Genomic DNA, 17,514 nt, shown 5'->3' on the forward strand with positions numbered 1-17,514 from the left:
TAAATACTATACATTTTGATAAATAATTATTAAATATAAAAGGCAAAGTCTTTCTGGAAATGCTTCTTTTAATGAGGTAGATGGCTCCCTCCCACATTAATTCAAATATCCATGAATAATTCTTATTTCTAGAATGACACAGGATCCAGCATCATTTAATCCTATTTTTTGCTTTTATAGACATAAATGTTGAGAAAATTTGTTCACATAAATAAGCAGTTATGAATGGAAGGGATTTTGTTATGGTAGCACTCAAATTCCTTCTGAATTAAATACCCAAAATCACATACTGACCTATCATTAAACATTATTTTAATGACCTATCAGTCAATAACTCAGGTTGGTTCTTCTTCAATTTTGTTGCAAGCAAATAATTGGAAACCTGATTGGAAAAGGCTTTGTTACCCAGCTATTGGAATCAGTGACTTTAACTGTTACCCTTTCACTTAGAGGTGCTTTGTCTAACTCATTTACTCAGAAAGGGTTAGGAAAATAAAAATGTTAATTTTATATACCTTTGCCTGTATAATTATTTTTGATGTAAATGTTATTTTGATAGACCAGGCAAGAAGACTTGACATGAAAGAATGTGCCACAGCCTTGGATGTTTCCTACCAAAGCTCTTTGCTTGGTTCTCAGGAGCTCTTCCTTAAGAGCTCTGCATTTTTTTTTTTTTTTTTTTTTTTTTTTTTATTTTTTTTTTGTAATTGTGAGGAGTGGAACAGACAAAATCCTTAAATAAAACTAATATTTAGAATTGTCCCTTTGTTGGCATCCAGAAGACATTTACACCCCTGGGCAATATGCCGTATTTCTATTGCACTAGTAGCGAGATGCTCTTTTTCTGTAGTGGGAAACGGGCAATTGGGAAAGTAGAGGTGGTAAATAAGAGCCAGCATGAGCTGCTTCACAAGCAGATCAATCTTAACAAAGATACATTCATATGAGAATTAGTGATCTGGAAAATGATTCCCTTAAAACTATCCGTGCCCATGTACCTCTTGGAAGAGATTCTTCCACACATCCCAGTTGGAAGACCACTGATCCACACCAAGAAAATGGAAAATATTACATCTAGGAAACTGGGGATTATTACAGAGTAATGTGAAGGACAAGTGGCAAGGCCTAGAGAGCAATCACTCCAGAGTGCAGTTAGAGGACGGAGGACTTCAGGACTGATATCTCCAAGAAAAAAATGAAACTCATAGATTACCTGATATATTTGATGGTACTGAGCAAGATTTTACATCTTTGTTGAAGTTTAGGGGTTTCATTCTTCACCTTTACTTATTGATGATCTTGGTAAAGCTTAGTGGTTGGCCAGCTGAGAAAACAAATGTGGTATAAGAGAGGGGCTATGTATAAGATGGCAAGGCATTTCATTAGAAATAGATATACCCAGAGGGTAGAAAGTGCTAGTATTAAAAATGGGTAGCAGTACATCGAAGACAAATATTTCCTGTTTTGCCAATAGAGGATGTGACAATCACGCCACGATTGCTGTGGCATGTGTAGCCTTGGGAGGGAGGAGTGGCTTACTTAGTTCATTAAGGGGCGATCATGAACTCTGATGAACTCTGCTATAATGGTGCCATAAGGTAGAGTCTACAATCCATGTGTTCCCTACGTTTTTGATATGGGTTTATTTTTTTCCAAGGGTGGATCCTGAGCTACCTGCATCAAAATCACCTGGTTTGCCTGTTAAAAATACAAAATCCTGGCTCTATCCCATATACATAGAATTGGGCGGGGAATCTGCATTTTAAACAAGCACTTCAGAGGACTTTCATACACTTTTGAGTTTGAAAGCCATTGCTTTGAGTCCTTAAATGTAGGTGCTTATTAATTGTTACTCAAAGTTGGATCCTTTTCCTACTCTATGGAGTAGTGCTGGCAGGCTCCAACTCCAATTCTGCATTAGGCAAACATACTGGGGAATATGTGAGGCTCAGCGTTCTCCCAGTGCTAGGTCTCCCGAAACCCTTCCTCTTCTACCACAGTAATTTAACTCAGTTTTGGGACTATGGAGAAATGAATTTTTTAACTTCCTACTCCTCCTTCCCCCAGAGTATCCTCCTTTGAATTTTAACAGATGTTAAATCAATGCAGACATCCTGTTAGACTTCAAACTTCTTAAAATAGATGCTACCTGTGCTTTAAAAATGTCAATTAAACCAACATTTAGATACCCATATAAGGCCCTACCTAGGTTGGGTGCTAAAGCATACCCTGTTGAAATGAAGACTCAGAAGCTCTGATTATGGCAGTGGTTAGGAGCTCTTCACCTCAGTCGGATGGCCCAGCACATCAGTTCTATGCAGTCCGGAATGGAGAAAAACAGCAGTGTCACGGCACCTGGATTATATCATAGATGTCCCAAGTTCAGGAACTTTTGAGAACCTGAGTAAAGCTGATATGGATCAACCCCTTTGGGAGTGGCTCTCTCTCTAGAGCACTAAGGTAGAGAGACCAACCCAAATCCTTAGTTGGATTCCAACTAAGCCGCCTGGGGGACAGATGAGTGGCTACAGATCTTCATATCTGGTTGCCTCCACAGTGAGTAAGAACGTTGGTTAGACATCTGAATCACAACAGGGGAAAAAAAAAAAGTTCTCTTATAGGTAGCAATTTGTTCCATCAAGAAAGTAAGAAAATTAAAGCTTTAATTAACACTTTTTAGGAAGTATTTGGTATTTAAACTTGTTATTACCTAAAAGCAATTTTTATGAGCAGGTCTCAGGAAGTCTTAGCAAAAATTATGCTTCAAAAGATTCTTTTTGAAGAACTCTGGCTAATAACATTCACTTTGGCCAACAACCTTATTTTGCTGCTACTAATGCTGCAACAAACTTACCTTAGATGATTAAAATCATTTTTTCTTAGAAAACTGTAATTCAGGAGTCAAGCCTGACAGCAAGAACAAATGAAGTTGAGTATTGTTAATTTTTCAAGGTTGACCCTGAAGCCATCAGTGATAGGTTATTTTCACTTATTTCTTAATAAGGGAGAAAATAGAGAAATTGGAATAGATCTTCTTTCTAATTAAGGGTTATTGATTTATTTTTTAAAAGAGGAATACAAAGAGCTTCAGTTGGTTTAGGTCTTCTGCATATGCATTTAGTTTCTACTTCTTAACTGCACAGCCACTGTCACAAAATACTTGTGCCAAATTCCACATACAGATCCTGATTTGCATAGCTCTCCTTTATGTCAAAAAAGAAATCAGGGCTAACTCTTGTGGGGGAGGATGTGAAGAAAGACTGGAGAAAATTCTAGCTGATGAAAAGTGCTTTAAAATCCCTTGCCAAATTCCCAAGACAGACTTTCTCAAAGCACTCTCTAACATCGTCATTTTAATATCCTCTTTCAGCACACCTTGATTTCCAAAGTATGGAATAGAAAGAGATTTTAGTGTTTTTTTTTCCCCTAGTTTTAAAATGAGAAGCTGAAACTGTGTATTTATTATTATTATACTTTAATATGGAGCAAAATCAGGAGTGCAGAGACCTCCTAGAGAGAAGAATACATGTGAAAAGGAGTTGTTGAATAAGGCAGCAAATTACAGTTTTCGTAAAACAGGTTTATATATTAACAAAGACTGGGGCAAAGGCAAGTACACAAGCAAAAAAGATGGGTAAAAAAAGTAGTGATGAACAATTATGCATATACAACCCCGCCAAATTTTGGATTATGAAATCCAAGAATCCTAGTCCATAATTCATGTAAATGTGTTGCTGTGGAAGTTATTTTTACTTCTCTCCATAAATACATTGTTGACACAAAGAATAATATTCTTAGTTTACGGACTATAGTTAAGGGACATTTTAGGAGTTGATCTTTCCTTCAAAAATAAAAATAAAAACTGAAGAGGCTGTAAATCTCTCTTACTGCCCTTGTGCAGGTCTTAGATTTCACCCTACCTATTTCCAAACAGAAAACAGTAAGAGGGTGCAGACAGCTGTAACCTAAAGAGTGAAGGATTTAGTGAGCTGTCAATTTCTCGCATAATTCTTCTTTTCTGGTACTGCTGTTCTCTATGTATTATTAATCTATTTATATTTAACTCCAGCTATTAGTCCGTCTCTTCCAGCCACTGAGCCATTTGCAAAGGAGAGGAGAGAGAGACAAGGGTTGCTATTATTAGGCATCCTTTTGTGTGATGAAGGTGGAAGCAGTTAAATAACACCATTTTGCTTCTTTGAAAATGACAGAGTGTTTGGGGTGGACAACTCAGGGCTGGTTAACATAACCTTTCCCCTCAGAAGGTAAAACAATAGAGATACATTTTTGAAGGAGATACATTTTTGAAGTACTTAATTAAGCCTTCAGCAAGGAATGTGGGAAAATTACAGACTCATAAAAACCCTCCAGTTCTGGGCAAGAGTAAATTTTCTCTGCAGCATTCTGTCGCTGCTCATTTACTGCATCATTTTGACATCTCGTATTTCCACAAGGCTTTTATATAATCTATAAACAGGGACAGAAAGGTGAGGAACAGAGAGAATGGGGACAAAGTTTGGACTTCCCACGCTGTTACTTCCTTTCAGTTTTCCATTAAAGGGTGAGGCTGAAGGGTGGCATTTTAAGATGATTTCGTTAAAAGCCTGAGACATTAATAACTGACACAGCAAGAAGAAAGCTGTGAAAAACTGCCACTGCTTGCTTACTCTTCAAAGGATGAGTGTAATTCAGTCATAATGTAAGCTCTTTAATGTTCCTCCCCCAAACCTTTTTCGATCAGGAAAGCCTGGAATCTGTAGGCAAGAAAGATAATCATATTAGGACTCAAGCAGGCAGAGTTCAAATGCTAATAGCCTTTAAAATGTTCTCCTTATTTTCTGTTTCTGTATGTTGGGCTGTCATTCTTTAAAGAACTATCTTTCTGCGGTTTTACTCAGAAAACCACAGCAGATTAAATAATAAAAATAAATTCTACCAAAATGAAAAACATTTGCCAAGCAATTGGTGATAGTGCCATCTAAATCAGACAGGATGGTGGTGAATCTCATAATATTCACCTATTGGACTTTTATATGAATTATTTGCATTGTGATAGACTCTGGATATATGCCTTTGGAGTCTCAAGCAATTCTATTATTTTATAATGTAAACTTATCTCTGGATTCTTTTTGTTTCTTAGACCTTTATTTTCCCTTGATCTGATTTTTTCTTTTGTATTTAACAGGACAGAAGAAAGTCAGTTGCTTGGGCCTGCAAAGGACTCCCACCGACCCCACTTTGTAAAAAAAATTTCAAAAGTAAATTTGGAAATTAATTTCAAATAAGTCAAACCTCTCTCCAATTTCAAGAAATCATTTTATCAAGAAAAGATAGATACAGACCTGATTACCATCTCTTAAAAAGTATCTCTTCTCTATGACCTGTGAAAAACAAAGATTTTAAGGGCTTAGCACATATACCTTGAAAAGGTGGTAACTGCAATGGCCACTAACGGCACTAAAAGGTATATACCCAAATTAAGAGTCTTTTCAACAGCACAGACATCTAGTACAATGAGTTAAATCTGGTGCTAATGAGATCAGGATTGTGGAAGTATTTTTATAAAAGCCTGCCTCTTGTTCCAAAAAGCATTAATGATAGGTCAAAAAATACATGAACAACAAAAAAAGACTAAATAACCAGAGAGTGACATGACATCCCATGCAATTCCTAGTGTACGGCTGCAAATTTGGCTCAAAGTTTCCTAGCAGTCAGCCCCAAAAGGTACCAAACAGAATCCATAAGATAAAAGCAAAGCACTTTTGCTACTACAATAGCATACCTATTCTTTAAAGAGGAGTCTGTCTGTATAATGTAGTAAACTGCCACATCCCTCTAGTAAACACAGTTGTAAATTCTGTCGGTCCTTAATGGAGACAGATGACACAACATCAAAAGCAGTCAATTAACTTCTTTTCCGACTTAATCTGCACCCTTAATTCAGCAGTTTCGAAATTGTCTGTATTTAGTCAGTAAGAGAAATAAGGTAAAGCAGTGGATGTATCTGTACAAATCCATCACTACTACTGAAAAGAAGCCTTTAAAATATATGCCCTAACATAATGAGTTTAAGAGCACCATATTTTCACATGATGAGAAACGTTTTTTTTGAATTTTATTTTATTTATTTTTTATACAGCAGGTTATTAGCTATCTATTTTATACATATTAGTGTATACATGTCAATCAAAATCTCCCAATTCATCCCCCCCCCCCCCGCCACTTTCCCCCCTTGGTGTCCATACGTTTGCTCTCTACAGTCACATGATGAAAAACATTAAAAAAAAAAAAAAAGAACTCTGTCCTAACACTTGAGAAACTGCAATGGTGACAGAGGCAGTATTATTTTCTTTACACAGAGCTTTACATGTGATTAAGAAAAGTTCAGCAGATTAGAATACAGATTAGCTGGAGATTAACTCTAAGACATTAGAATCTAGAATTATGAAGCTAGGAACTTCCTCAGAATAAAGCAGAGCATCTTCTTCCAGGCCTGCAGCAGCTTGCTCTCATTGGCCTGACAGCCATATCATCTGGATTGTTTTTATCTTCAAGACTATGGATGGGTTACTTTTAGCCACAAGAGACTCAGGGTAAAGTTGCACTCACTGGCCTCAAAGGTAGAAAAGCTGGTTCATGATTAGTACCCATCTAAAATACCTGACACCACAAAAACTATGACAGGACTGATTTTCCTTCCTCTCTCCAGGGTAGGACAGGAAAATTCTATTACTCTAGAGTGGTTAGGAATTACTATTAGCGAAGGGAGTGTGGAAGAGGATTAGATTCCCCTTTGGAAAAGAAATCTTTTATTTATTTAATTTTTGAGTCTTTGTTGCTGCACGCGGGCTTTCTCTAGTTGCAGCGAGCAGGGTCTATTCTTCGTTGCACTGTATGGACTTCTCATTGTAGTGGCTTCTCTTGTTGCAGAGCATGGGCTCTAGGAACACAGGCTTCAGTAGTTGCAGCACGTGGGCTCAGTAGTTGTGGCTGGTGGGCTTAGTTGTTCTGCAGCCTGTGGGATCTTCCCAGACCAGGGCTCAAACCTGTGTCCCCTACATTGGCAGGTGGATTCTTAACCACTGCGCCATCAGGGAAGTCCCTTGGAAAAGAAATCTTTACACTAAATTCTGGAAGATATGATGTAAAGTCATATCTTAGCTGCCAAGTCCCTTGCTTTCAGGCAACCACCTCAGGATGGAGGTCAGGCCCACCTTTTTTTTTTTTTTAAATTAATTAATTAATTATTTTTTGGCTGCATTGGGCCTTCGTTGCTGCGTGCAGGCTTTCTCTAGTTGCGGCGAGCGGGGGTTACTCTTCGTTGCGGTGCGTGGTCTTCTCATTGCGGTGGCTTCTCTTGTTGCAGAGCACAGGCTCTAGGCGTGCTGGCTACAATAGCTGTGGCACGTGGGCTCAGGAGTTGTGGCTTGGGGCACTAGAGTGCAGGCTCAGTAGTTGTGGCGCACAGGCTTAGTTGCTCCGTGGCATGTGGGATCCACCAGGAACAGGGAACCCATGTCCCCTGCCTTGGCAGGTAGATTCTTAACCACTGTGCCACCAGGGAAGTCCTGGCCAACCTCTTAATCCACCTGACTTTGTTTGTGATTTAGGAAACCAAGAGAGAAGCTGCTTTTCAATTTTGCTCATAATTCCCTGCCCTCAACTTGCGATGTCCTTCTCTTATCAAACCATTTTTTAAAAAATTATTTATTTATTTATTTATTTGGCTGTGCCGGCTCTTAGTTGCTGGCATGAGGGATCTTTGCTGTGGCATGTGGGATCTAGTTCCCTGACCAGGGATTGAACCCGGGCCCCCTGCATTGGGAGCACGGAGTCTTAACCACTGGACCACCAGGGAAGTCTCCTCTTATCAAAACTTGCTCTCTTCTTAAAACCAACCAAGTTCCCTCTAATTTTTTTTTTTAAGTAGTCTTGCCTGACAACTTGGGTCACACTGATCTATAACCCACTGTTTCTGTAGGATATAACTTATTACATTACATTAAATTAATTAATTAATTAATTTATTTTTTGCGGTACGCGGGCCTCTCACTGTTGTGGCCTCTCCCGTTGTGGATTACAGGCTCCGGATGCGCAGGCTCAGCGGCCATGGCTCATGGGCCTAGCCGCTCCACGGCATGTGGGATCTTCCCAGACCGGAGCACGAACTCGTGTCCCCTGCATCGGCAGGCGGACTCTCAACCACTGCGCCACCACGGAAGCCCACATTTTACTTTTTTAATTTTAAAATTAATAAATTATTTAAAATTTAAATAATATATTGTGGGATCTTTCCATGTCAGACACAGATCTATATGATGCTGCTCCTAGGGGACATAGATAGCGGCCACGGATCTAAACAAATGGAAGTTCTTACGTTTTAAGTTTGAAAACAATGTGGAGAGAAAATTTGGTTCCTTGCAGTGCTTCCAACCATTTTTTCATGTCATGACACATTTAGAAAATGCTAATATTTATACATTAGCAAATGTACAAATGGAGTAAATGGAAGAGCCAGGCCAGGGGCTCTGGCTGCTCTGAGGACTGAGGGGATCACTATCTCAGTGCACCTGTACCCTTTTGGCCACACACCAGTTGGGAAGTTCTGCAATAAAGCAAAAATTTCCCAGTGGCCTAATATTAAACAGGGACGAAGTGTGGGGCTCATCTTATGCTGACCTATTGGACAAAAGAGCCAAATATTAGATTTCTAAATAGTTAAAAGAAAAATGATTCATAAAGAAGAGCTATGAGGAGGGAAATTTTTTTCTTGGGAGATTACTTGTAAAAGGAAATATAAGACAGAAATTAATCTTTTTCAATAATAATACAGAAATACATCCTATTTTACTTTACTACACAACGTCAACATTGGGTAAACAATTTAACTTGGTCAATATTGTATGCAATGCAGCTGTATGGCCTTGTGAAGGAAAGACAAACAGTGCTCTAATTTACCAGTATGTTGAAAATGCTGCATTTTCATTCCAGTTCTGGACAATAAGATGATGCTGGTAACAGTGAATAATTGGAATGCAAAGGTTTCTGATAGGGAAAATTAGGGAATCAAGAAGATGACCTAGCCTTAAAAGTAGCAGTAACATTTATATGGAGAATATTAGTAGCTGGGAGAGCAAAAATAACTCAGGGCTTTAAGCAGAATGTCCTCAGTTTAAGTGCCTTTTGTGGGGACTTGGGTGTGGTGAATAAGCACAAAAATGCTAGAAAATACGGAAACATAAATTGTTTTAAGGAGGGAATTAGGTATCTTAAAAAACCCCATTTGAATACAGTAGCTTTCATCCTTTGCTTAGAGAACACTGGTGATAGAATAAACATGTCAGCAGGCCTTGAGCAATTACATCAACAGATAAGAGATCAAAACAAGTAGTATTCAGGCTGTGAAGTTTAGGATGAAGGAATAAAAGGACAAAGCATTCTACAAAGAATTGAAACTCTCATAATACATAAATTAAGTTTAAAAATAACTTAATTGAAGCCATTACCTTATCAAAAAACCTACTGAGCTTGACAGCATTGGAAGAACCTGCAGCTAAGTACCGTGGATTTGTGCAGTCCTAGAAGATAAAACATAAGATCCACAATTAAACGTTAGGAAACATAAGCTCTTTGTGAGTCATTACTGTTTCTCTTGCACATTTCTATAGTAAAATATTAGGCATAATACTCTCATAAAATATTCAAGTAATTTTCAAATTATCATGCACACAGCAAAGAGGAAAGTGCTAAAGGAAGGTGAGGCCACTTACTCTTTGTTATTTAGGCAATTTTAGAGGACACTGAACCACTGTATTCACCATCAAATAATTCATAAAGGGAGACAGGATTGTTAATGTCTTACTAACAACAAAACCAACATACTAATTAGGTGACCTGCCTACATTTACCTTCAAAAGCAGAAATAGAGCTATTAAAAACACTTTTTTTAAAACATCTTTATTGTAGTATAATTGCTTTACAATGGTGTGTTAGTTTCTGCTATATAACAAAGTGAATCAGCTATATGTATACATATATCCCCATATCCCCTCCCTCATGCACCTCCCTCCCACCCTCCCTGTCCCACCCCTCTAGGTGGTCACAAAGCACCTAGCTGATCTCCCGGTGCTATGCAGCTGCTTCCCACTAGCCATCTATTTTACATTTGGTAGTGTATACATGTCAATGCTACTACTCTCTCACTTCGTCCCAGCTTACCCTTCCCCCTCCCCGTGTCCTCAAGTCCATTCTCTACATCTGCTTCTTTATTCCTGTCCTGCCCCTAGGTTCATCAGAACTATTTTTAATTTTTTTTTTAGATTCCATATATGTGTGTTAGCATATGGTATTTATTTTCTCTTTCTGACTTACTTCACTCTGTATGACAGACTCTAGGTCCACCCACCTCACTACAAATAACTCAATTTCGTTTCTTTTTATGGCTAAGTAATATTCCATCGTATATATGTGCCACATCTTCTTTATCCATTCGTCTGTCGAGGGACACTTAGGTTGCTTCCATGTCCTGGCTATTTTAAATAGTCCTGCAATGAACATTGTAGTACATGTCTGTTTCTGAATTATGGTTTTCTCGGGGTATATGCCCAGTAGTGGGATTGCTGGGTCATATGGTAGTTCTCTTTTTAGTTTTTTAAGGAACCTCCATGCTGTTCTCCATAGTGGCTGTATCAATTTACATTCCCACCAACTGTGCAAGAGGGTTCCCTTTTCTCCACACCCTCTCCAGCATTTATTGTTTCTAGATTTTTTGAGGATGGCCATTCTCACCGTTGTGAGGTGATACCTCATTGTGGTCTTGATTTGCATTTCCCTAATGATCAGTGATGTTGTAGCATCCTTTCATGTGTCTGTTGGCAATCTGTATATCTTCTTTGGAGAAATGTCTATTTAGGTCTTCTGCCCACTTTTGGACTGGGTTGTTTGTTTTTCTGATATTGAGCTGCATGAGCTGCTTGTATATTTTGGAGATGAATCCTTTGTCAGTTGTTTCATTTGCAAATATTTTCTCCCACTCTGAGGACAACACTTCACTTTTTAGTACTAGTTACTCACCAGTGCTCAACTAACTTAAGTACTATGAAGTTCTTAGGAATAGTAGGAAGCATGAAAACAAAGAGCAGGAGGAGCAAAAAACAAACAGAACGGTGGCCAGGGATTTCTCACTCACTGAATGCAAGGCACTACATCTCTTGGTAGGCCATAAAGATAATAATAAACAATAGATATATTTTTTGGTTAAAATAAACAATAGAAAAGTTTATTTTAAAATATCATTAAATATTATTTTTAATAATAAACAACAGATATTTACTATTAGGATACAAATAGGAAAAAATGGGGCTCTGAAGAGACAAAAGAATCTGAAACATTATAATGAAGTGACTAGTACATTGCAATGATTAGTAAAGACCTTAAAAGGTTTACTATCCCTTTCCTGGAATTCCAGTGTTGAATTGCCTTAGCTTGTCATCATTGACTTGCCAACTTAAGCGACTGAGTACTTTGATTTGTACCTCAAATGCCACCTAAGACCCAACCATGGGGATATCATATAGGCTCCTTTGCAAGGTTAGTATTTATTTTTTCGGTTATAGATCACCTGTGTCCCTTGGGAAATCACTGAAGTTATTATTGTTGCATTTATTCTGATTGTAATCTCTAAGCCCACATGATTCCTTTCCAATGCATTTTGTAACAATCCCTATTTTACCAATATACAACATTCAAGGCTCACATTTTAAATTCTGACCAGAAGCTATACATTTTCCAAAACCACAAAAGAAAAGAGAGACTACAACTTTTCAAAGATCATAGAGTAAAAGAAAAATCAGAGGTCTTTGAAGACAGCAGGCTCTGAAGCTGAGTATCTATCCCAACATCTCTAGATTGTGTGACATTGGTTAGGTTACTAAACCTTTAAAGTTGAGCTTATTCATTTGTGAAATGGAGATAGCGATACTTGACCCATAGGATTTTTGTGAAAATTAAATGAGATAATGCATGTCTGACACATAGTAGGTACTGAAATGTTAGTTTCCTTCTTTCTTCATCCCAAGAAAATGCCATCAGATTGAATTTTCAGACACAAAAGCACCTAACATAATAAAAGATAATTCTATATGTGGATTAAGCAGACTGAAATGTCATCGTGTAAACTGTTGTATCTGAAATCATGTTTGAACACATTTATACAGCAATTGAGGCATATAAAAGACAAACCTTAGCTAGATCTGTATTAGATATGTTTTACAAAACAGATATTGATCACATAATCATCAGATTGTCAAAAGACTTCAGAGATGACTCCAAATAGAGCTAAAGTACTAAATACAAAAATTAAATCAAACATCAAACAGACAAAACCTCCCCAAAACTTATTTCTAAGCCTCCACAATTTCAGGTTGACCAGGCTAGAGAAACCCTATGATTTTAGGAAGAAAATTTTAGATCTGAAAGAACTATAACTATCTGCTATTGATCATGGTGTAGGGCAAAGCCTGAAAATTGATAGCTCTAAATGCTTGCCTAAGCTTGAGAAAGACACATTAACTAGGGAAGATGCTTCAGAATGATCACTTTGAAGTAAACACATAACAGAGGAAAATTTGTGCTAGACACAAAAAAACCTAATAGGATTTAAAAAAATAAGTAACCTCCTCCCTGTTTATAATTTAAACAACTTGTCTTCTTTTTTTCCAGGCACAAGAAAGCTTTGATTCTATCTTTGATGTATACAGTTATGTTAATTCTTACTTTTTTTTTTTTTTTTAATTCTTACTTTTTAATAATTTTAAGTAAATTCATACAGTAACCAAAGATGCTAGCACTAACAGTGTTAAATTAGTTTTTACTTGAGACTTTATATTTACTTGCTGAGTCTTTTTGACTGTTACCTCTTTTTGAAACTCTTATCCAATTTTCCTCCTCATTTTTTCTTCCCTGCATCCTCAAGACCCTCTTGTTTCTGCTGTGTTCTTGAAGGTGTACACTGATAAAAGGCCATAAGTATGTTGTATGTGAATTCTGTGAAGACCATGTTTGCCACTTGAGTACCTTTACATTTTGTTAACAATTAAAGATCGCCCTGACTTTGCAAGTAAAATAGGAAAAGCACATATCTAGACGATTGTCACAGAAACCCACAGGCACTGGAAACAGATACATTCTAAAATACATTAAAAGTAAAATAGTATGTGTCTAGCATGTGTAAGCACTTAATAAATGCCAGCTACTTTTATTATTAAAAAAAAAGTAATTGCTGGAACAAATTAAGCTATTCAGTGGTAAATTTCCCTTTGGAAACAATGTTCAAACAAAGTAACCTCAGTACTTCTTTGACAAGGATATTATATATTCTATGTAACAGGAATTCTCTGCAATATGATGGTCCAGTGTTGACTACCTGGGCATTTATGCTGAATATTCCATGGTGGTAGCTGAGAAAAATAAAGCATCTGCACTGCAAAGCAGAATGTAAAAAACAATGGAATGGCAGGCAGAAGCTGACTCAATTATGGGGGTACAGGTGGAGTTGAACCAAGCCGCGTTCACCAATGTTGATTCACAGAGAAAGGGCATCAGAATCAGCTGAGTTATTAGTTAAAATTACTGAGTCCGGGGCTTCCCTAGTGGCGCAGTGGTTGAGAGTCCGCCTGCCAATGCAGGGGACAAGGGTTCGTGCCCCAGTCCGGGAAGATCCCACGTGCTGCAGAGTGGCTGGGCCCGTGAGCCATGGCCGCTGAGCCTGTGCTCCGCAACGGGAGAGGCCACAACAGTGAGAGGCCCGCATACCACAAAAAAAAAAAAAAAAAAAATTACTGAGTCCTTCTGTCAAACCTTATAAATAAAAAGCTCCAGCTGTGGGGCATTTATTCAAAAATTTTCACAAATACTATAATATTGAATACACAGTCAGGTTTGAGTAATTGGTGATCTAGATGATTTCTAACAATTCTTTCAGCTCCGAGATTCTAAATGTTAGGTGAAGGATAATTAAGTGGAAAACAGGCTTAGTTGTAGAGCATGGGCTCTGGAGTCAGAGTGCCTGGTTTGACCTGTGTAACCTTAGCCTAATTACCCCTCTTTGCTTCTAGTCTTCATTTTTAAAATGGAGGTATTTATAGTACCTACCTTATAGGATTGATGTGAAGACGATGCATGTGAGATAATGTACATAAAGCACTAGAACAGTGCTTGGCACTAATAAGTCCTTAATGAATGTTAGCCATTAGTGGTATTAAACTACCACCACCACGTCTGGAATGCCAGTGCGTTGATATGTTGCAGAAATCCTACTTGTGAACAATGACATACAAACCATGACTGAAGCTGCTGGCCAGGATCATTCTCTAGGCAACACTAACTAGCTTATATGAGAACTTTTCTAGCCTTCTTAATGTCCAGTTCTAATTGAGCTAAATGTCTCAGGAAGGGACTCAATCCATAGTATAAACTAATGCTTATACATTACTAACTATACATTAGTTTATATAAACTAATGCTTATGAAGCACTCCTAGTTTACAGTTTGTAATTTTCTCATTTACATACTTGTTTACCCTTTAAGGTAAATTCTGTAGTTTAAGAAGCTAAGAGGCTTTTCTAAAGCAAGAATAAAACAAAGTTTGAACATTCCAACAGGTCAGCATATAAGGAGGCTTTGCCCGTCTCATAATCTATGTTGGCTCCAATCTTCATTACCTTTTGGACTAGAACCTAAATGCCTGATTTCAAATATAAAGCTTCCTCTGTGAGAATACAGAACTTTCGAAGTCTTTGGTTTTGCCTTTACCTGATAATAATACAAACATGCATTAGTAAAAAATACACACCAAATTAATCTCTTCTGCATTGAAATCCTCAGCCAGGAAAGCAGTCCTAGTTAAAACTTCATGGCGCTTGGTTTCATGAATCTGATCCAGTTTAGTCCCTATTACCAACAGTGGGATTTGGTTATCAGCAAACTGTTCCCGGTCATAATCCCTGTGATAAATAATAATGAAGAGGTGAATAGAATTTACCTTTCTGATGTAGATGTGTAATATTTAAATGCAACTACTCGCACTATTTTACAGATACTTCACTGACTCTTGCTCACCCATTACCTATAAACTTACTTTTCTCCCACCTAGTTGTTCATTTTTTCAATCAATCCTCGCCATCTTTCAAGTTCCAATTGTTAATTCAACTACTCAAAATTTGTCCCATGAGTCTTTACAGACTACTTGAATAAACTGAGTGCCCACCAGGTATATGAAAGTAGGTTGACTTGACTTCTCCCAAAGCTCTGTCTTCTAAGGCTAACAGCTCAGGAATTTTTCTGGGTAGATGCAGAGAGTGGATTCAAACCTCCGTGGAGAGAAAACCCAGTACCCTACCTACCATGGCAGTCACGCCTTTTGCCAGAGGGGAAAATGTCAAGCTTCTGGGTACCTCCTGGGGTATGCATAAGCTTTACACCTACCATACTCATTTCTGTCTATGAATAGTAAAGAAAAATAGATCATTTTAGGAAAATCAGAAATAGGAATGCTGAAGGCCAGTATAAATCAACCATAGGTGATGCTACAGCCTGGGGAAAGATGGATTCAACAAATGGAAAGGGAAAGAAACAACTGAAATGCAAAATGAATAGTAAAAGGAAAGAATTAAGTACCAAATAGTTGTTTGTCCTGACACGAGAGCTGTGGGAGACACAGAACAGGTAGTAAGAATCACTTAGGGTTAGTGGCCTTGGGTCACTGTCTTTCTATTACTGAAAGGAACATAGAGCCCAATGTTGTTCAATTAATATAAATTCTACTCACATGTGAGAAATGAAACAGATTTGGAGTTCTGACATATTATAAGCTCAGTTTATAACAGTCAGCAAAATCTGGTTGCAACACCTTATGACAGTAAATCAATATTGCATAACCCAATCAATACAAACCAGGTGAGCATAATTTTTTTCCTTCCTTTGACATCACTCTTCTTTCTCTTTGAATAATCTAAATTGTGTTTGTGTGTGCGCCCATGCACAAGAACTTACCAAATCTTTTTGCCCTTCACAATAACCTTACAGAGCCTCAGTTACTGTTCAGACTTGGAACAAAATTGTTTTGAATTATGTTACCTCCTATTTCATAAAAATACTATCATCCTAATTACTGCATCAAAGCCAACAACAGTTTGAGTTCAAGGCCTTTAATTCTTCTTACTAACATCAATGTTGACTTAGGAGACATGGTCCAAAACTGAAATTTGCTTTATTAGAGAATAAAGTTTTGAAAGTGCCCTCCTTTAGGACTTTTTTCCCCTTATACTCTAACTCTGGCTTACATACAACTTTTTGTATATATTTTATCAAACATCATTTTTGATACACATTTGTCACTTGCAGTCTTTCATAATCTCTTGTACATTAACATATATATTTATTGTATATATGTAACATAACATATATGTTGCACATAATATATGTATATTTACAATCTGTTCTCTTATTTCTCTTTTTAACTTTCCTTTTTCTCACTTTCTTTCATTAAATCTTATATCCAATTTGAAATTTGATCTCAAAATCCTTTTTTTCTTTTTAAATCATTAGGTAAAAAGCAAATGGGGAATTTTATCATGAATGGATAAGTCTGATAACACCTTAACATCACAAAGAGACAGATAACCAGGTATTGTATTATATGCTCTGTACCACTTAGGCAAAAACAAAAAACCTTGCATCTTTCAGGCCACTATATTTAACTACCATTATGAAGAAGATTAGGATTCAGAGAAACAAATAATGTTGGAACAATTGGACATTCATATACAAAAATCGACCTCAACCAAACCCTCACACATTATAACTAACTCAAAACAGATCATAGATCTAAAAGTAAACCAAAACCTGTAAAACTTCTAGAAGAAACACAGGAGGAAACCTGCATGATCTGGGATTAGGCAAAGAGTTGTTATACATGATTCTAAAAACATAATACATAAAAGAGAAATTAGACTTCATCAAAATGAAAAACTATTGCTTTGTGAAAGATACTGTTAAGAGAATGAAAAGACAATCTACAGAGTGGGAGAAAATATTTGCAAATCAAACATTTTACAGAATGTTATTTTGGAGGGTACATTCCTGGTATTGCTATAGCATTTCAAACCAACTGTGAAGTAATCTGGGCTTACCCATTTGTTACCAAGACTCCAGTTGGCACCAAATCCCTGTTGAGAGCTTCCAATGACCAACGATACAAGTTTTGGGATGACTTCTTATTTGTTAAGTCATGGACTAAAATAATACCTAAAATAACCAAAGAAAATAATGTCAATATTGTAACAACTCCTCTTCATTTCACAATTGGCAAAACATTAGGTTGCTTACTGAATACATTTTGGTACGACTAACAAACTCAGACACAATTATTTTAAAATTTCCTCTGTAAGTTCTTGCAAATAATTATTTAAAAATAATTATCTAAAAGCTTTTCTTTGTCAGTTATATAACTTTTAA

At 37.1% G+C, this 17,514-nt stretch overlaps 1 protein-coding gene across 1 annotated transcript in view; it reads right to left on the reverse strand.

Moving 5' to 3' along the window:
- Window positions 1–3,463: 3,463 nt before the first annotated feature.
- The window catches only part of RABL3 (RAB, member of RAS oncogene family like 3), a 38,403-nt gene continuing 24,352 nt past the window's right edge, over window positions 3,464–17,514 (reverse strand). The window contains exons 4-8 of the mRNA XM_024769304.1: window positions 17,190–17,304; window positions 14,852–15,002; window positions 9,507–9,578; window positions 5,343–5,381; window positions 3,464–4,754 (exon numbers count right to left, since the gene is read on the reverse strand). Of these exons, the coding sequence (XP_024625072.1) occupies window positions 4,689–4,754; window positions 5,343–5,381; window positions 9,507–9,578; window positions 14,852–15,002; window positions 17,190–17,304 (443 nt within the window). The 3' untranslated portion in view covers window positions 3,464–4,688. The remainder of the gene's footprint in view (window positions 4,755–5,342; window positions 5,382–9,506; window positions 9,579–14,851; window positions 15,003–17,189; window positions 17,305–17,514) is intronic.

This window comes from Neophocaena asiaeorientalis, unplaced genomic scaffold (assembly GCF_003031525.2).
Source record: "Neophocaena asiaeorientalis asiaeorientalis breed wild unplaced genomic scaffold, Neophocaena_asiaeorientalis_V1.1 scaffold671, whole genome shotgun sequence".
Taxonomy (NCBI): Eukaryota; Metazoa; Chordata; class Mammalia; order Artiodactyla; family Phocoenidae; genus Neophocaena; species Neophocaena asiaeorientalis.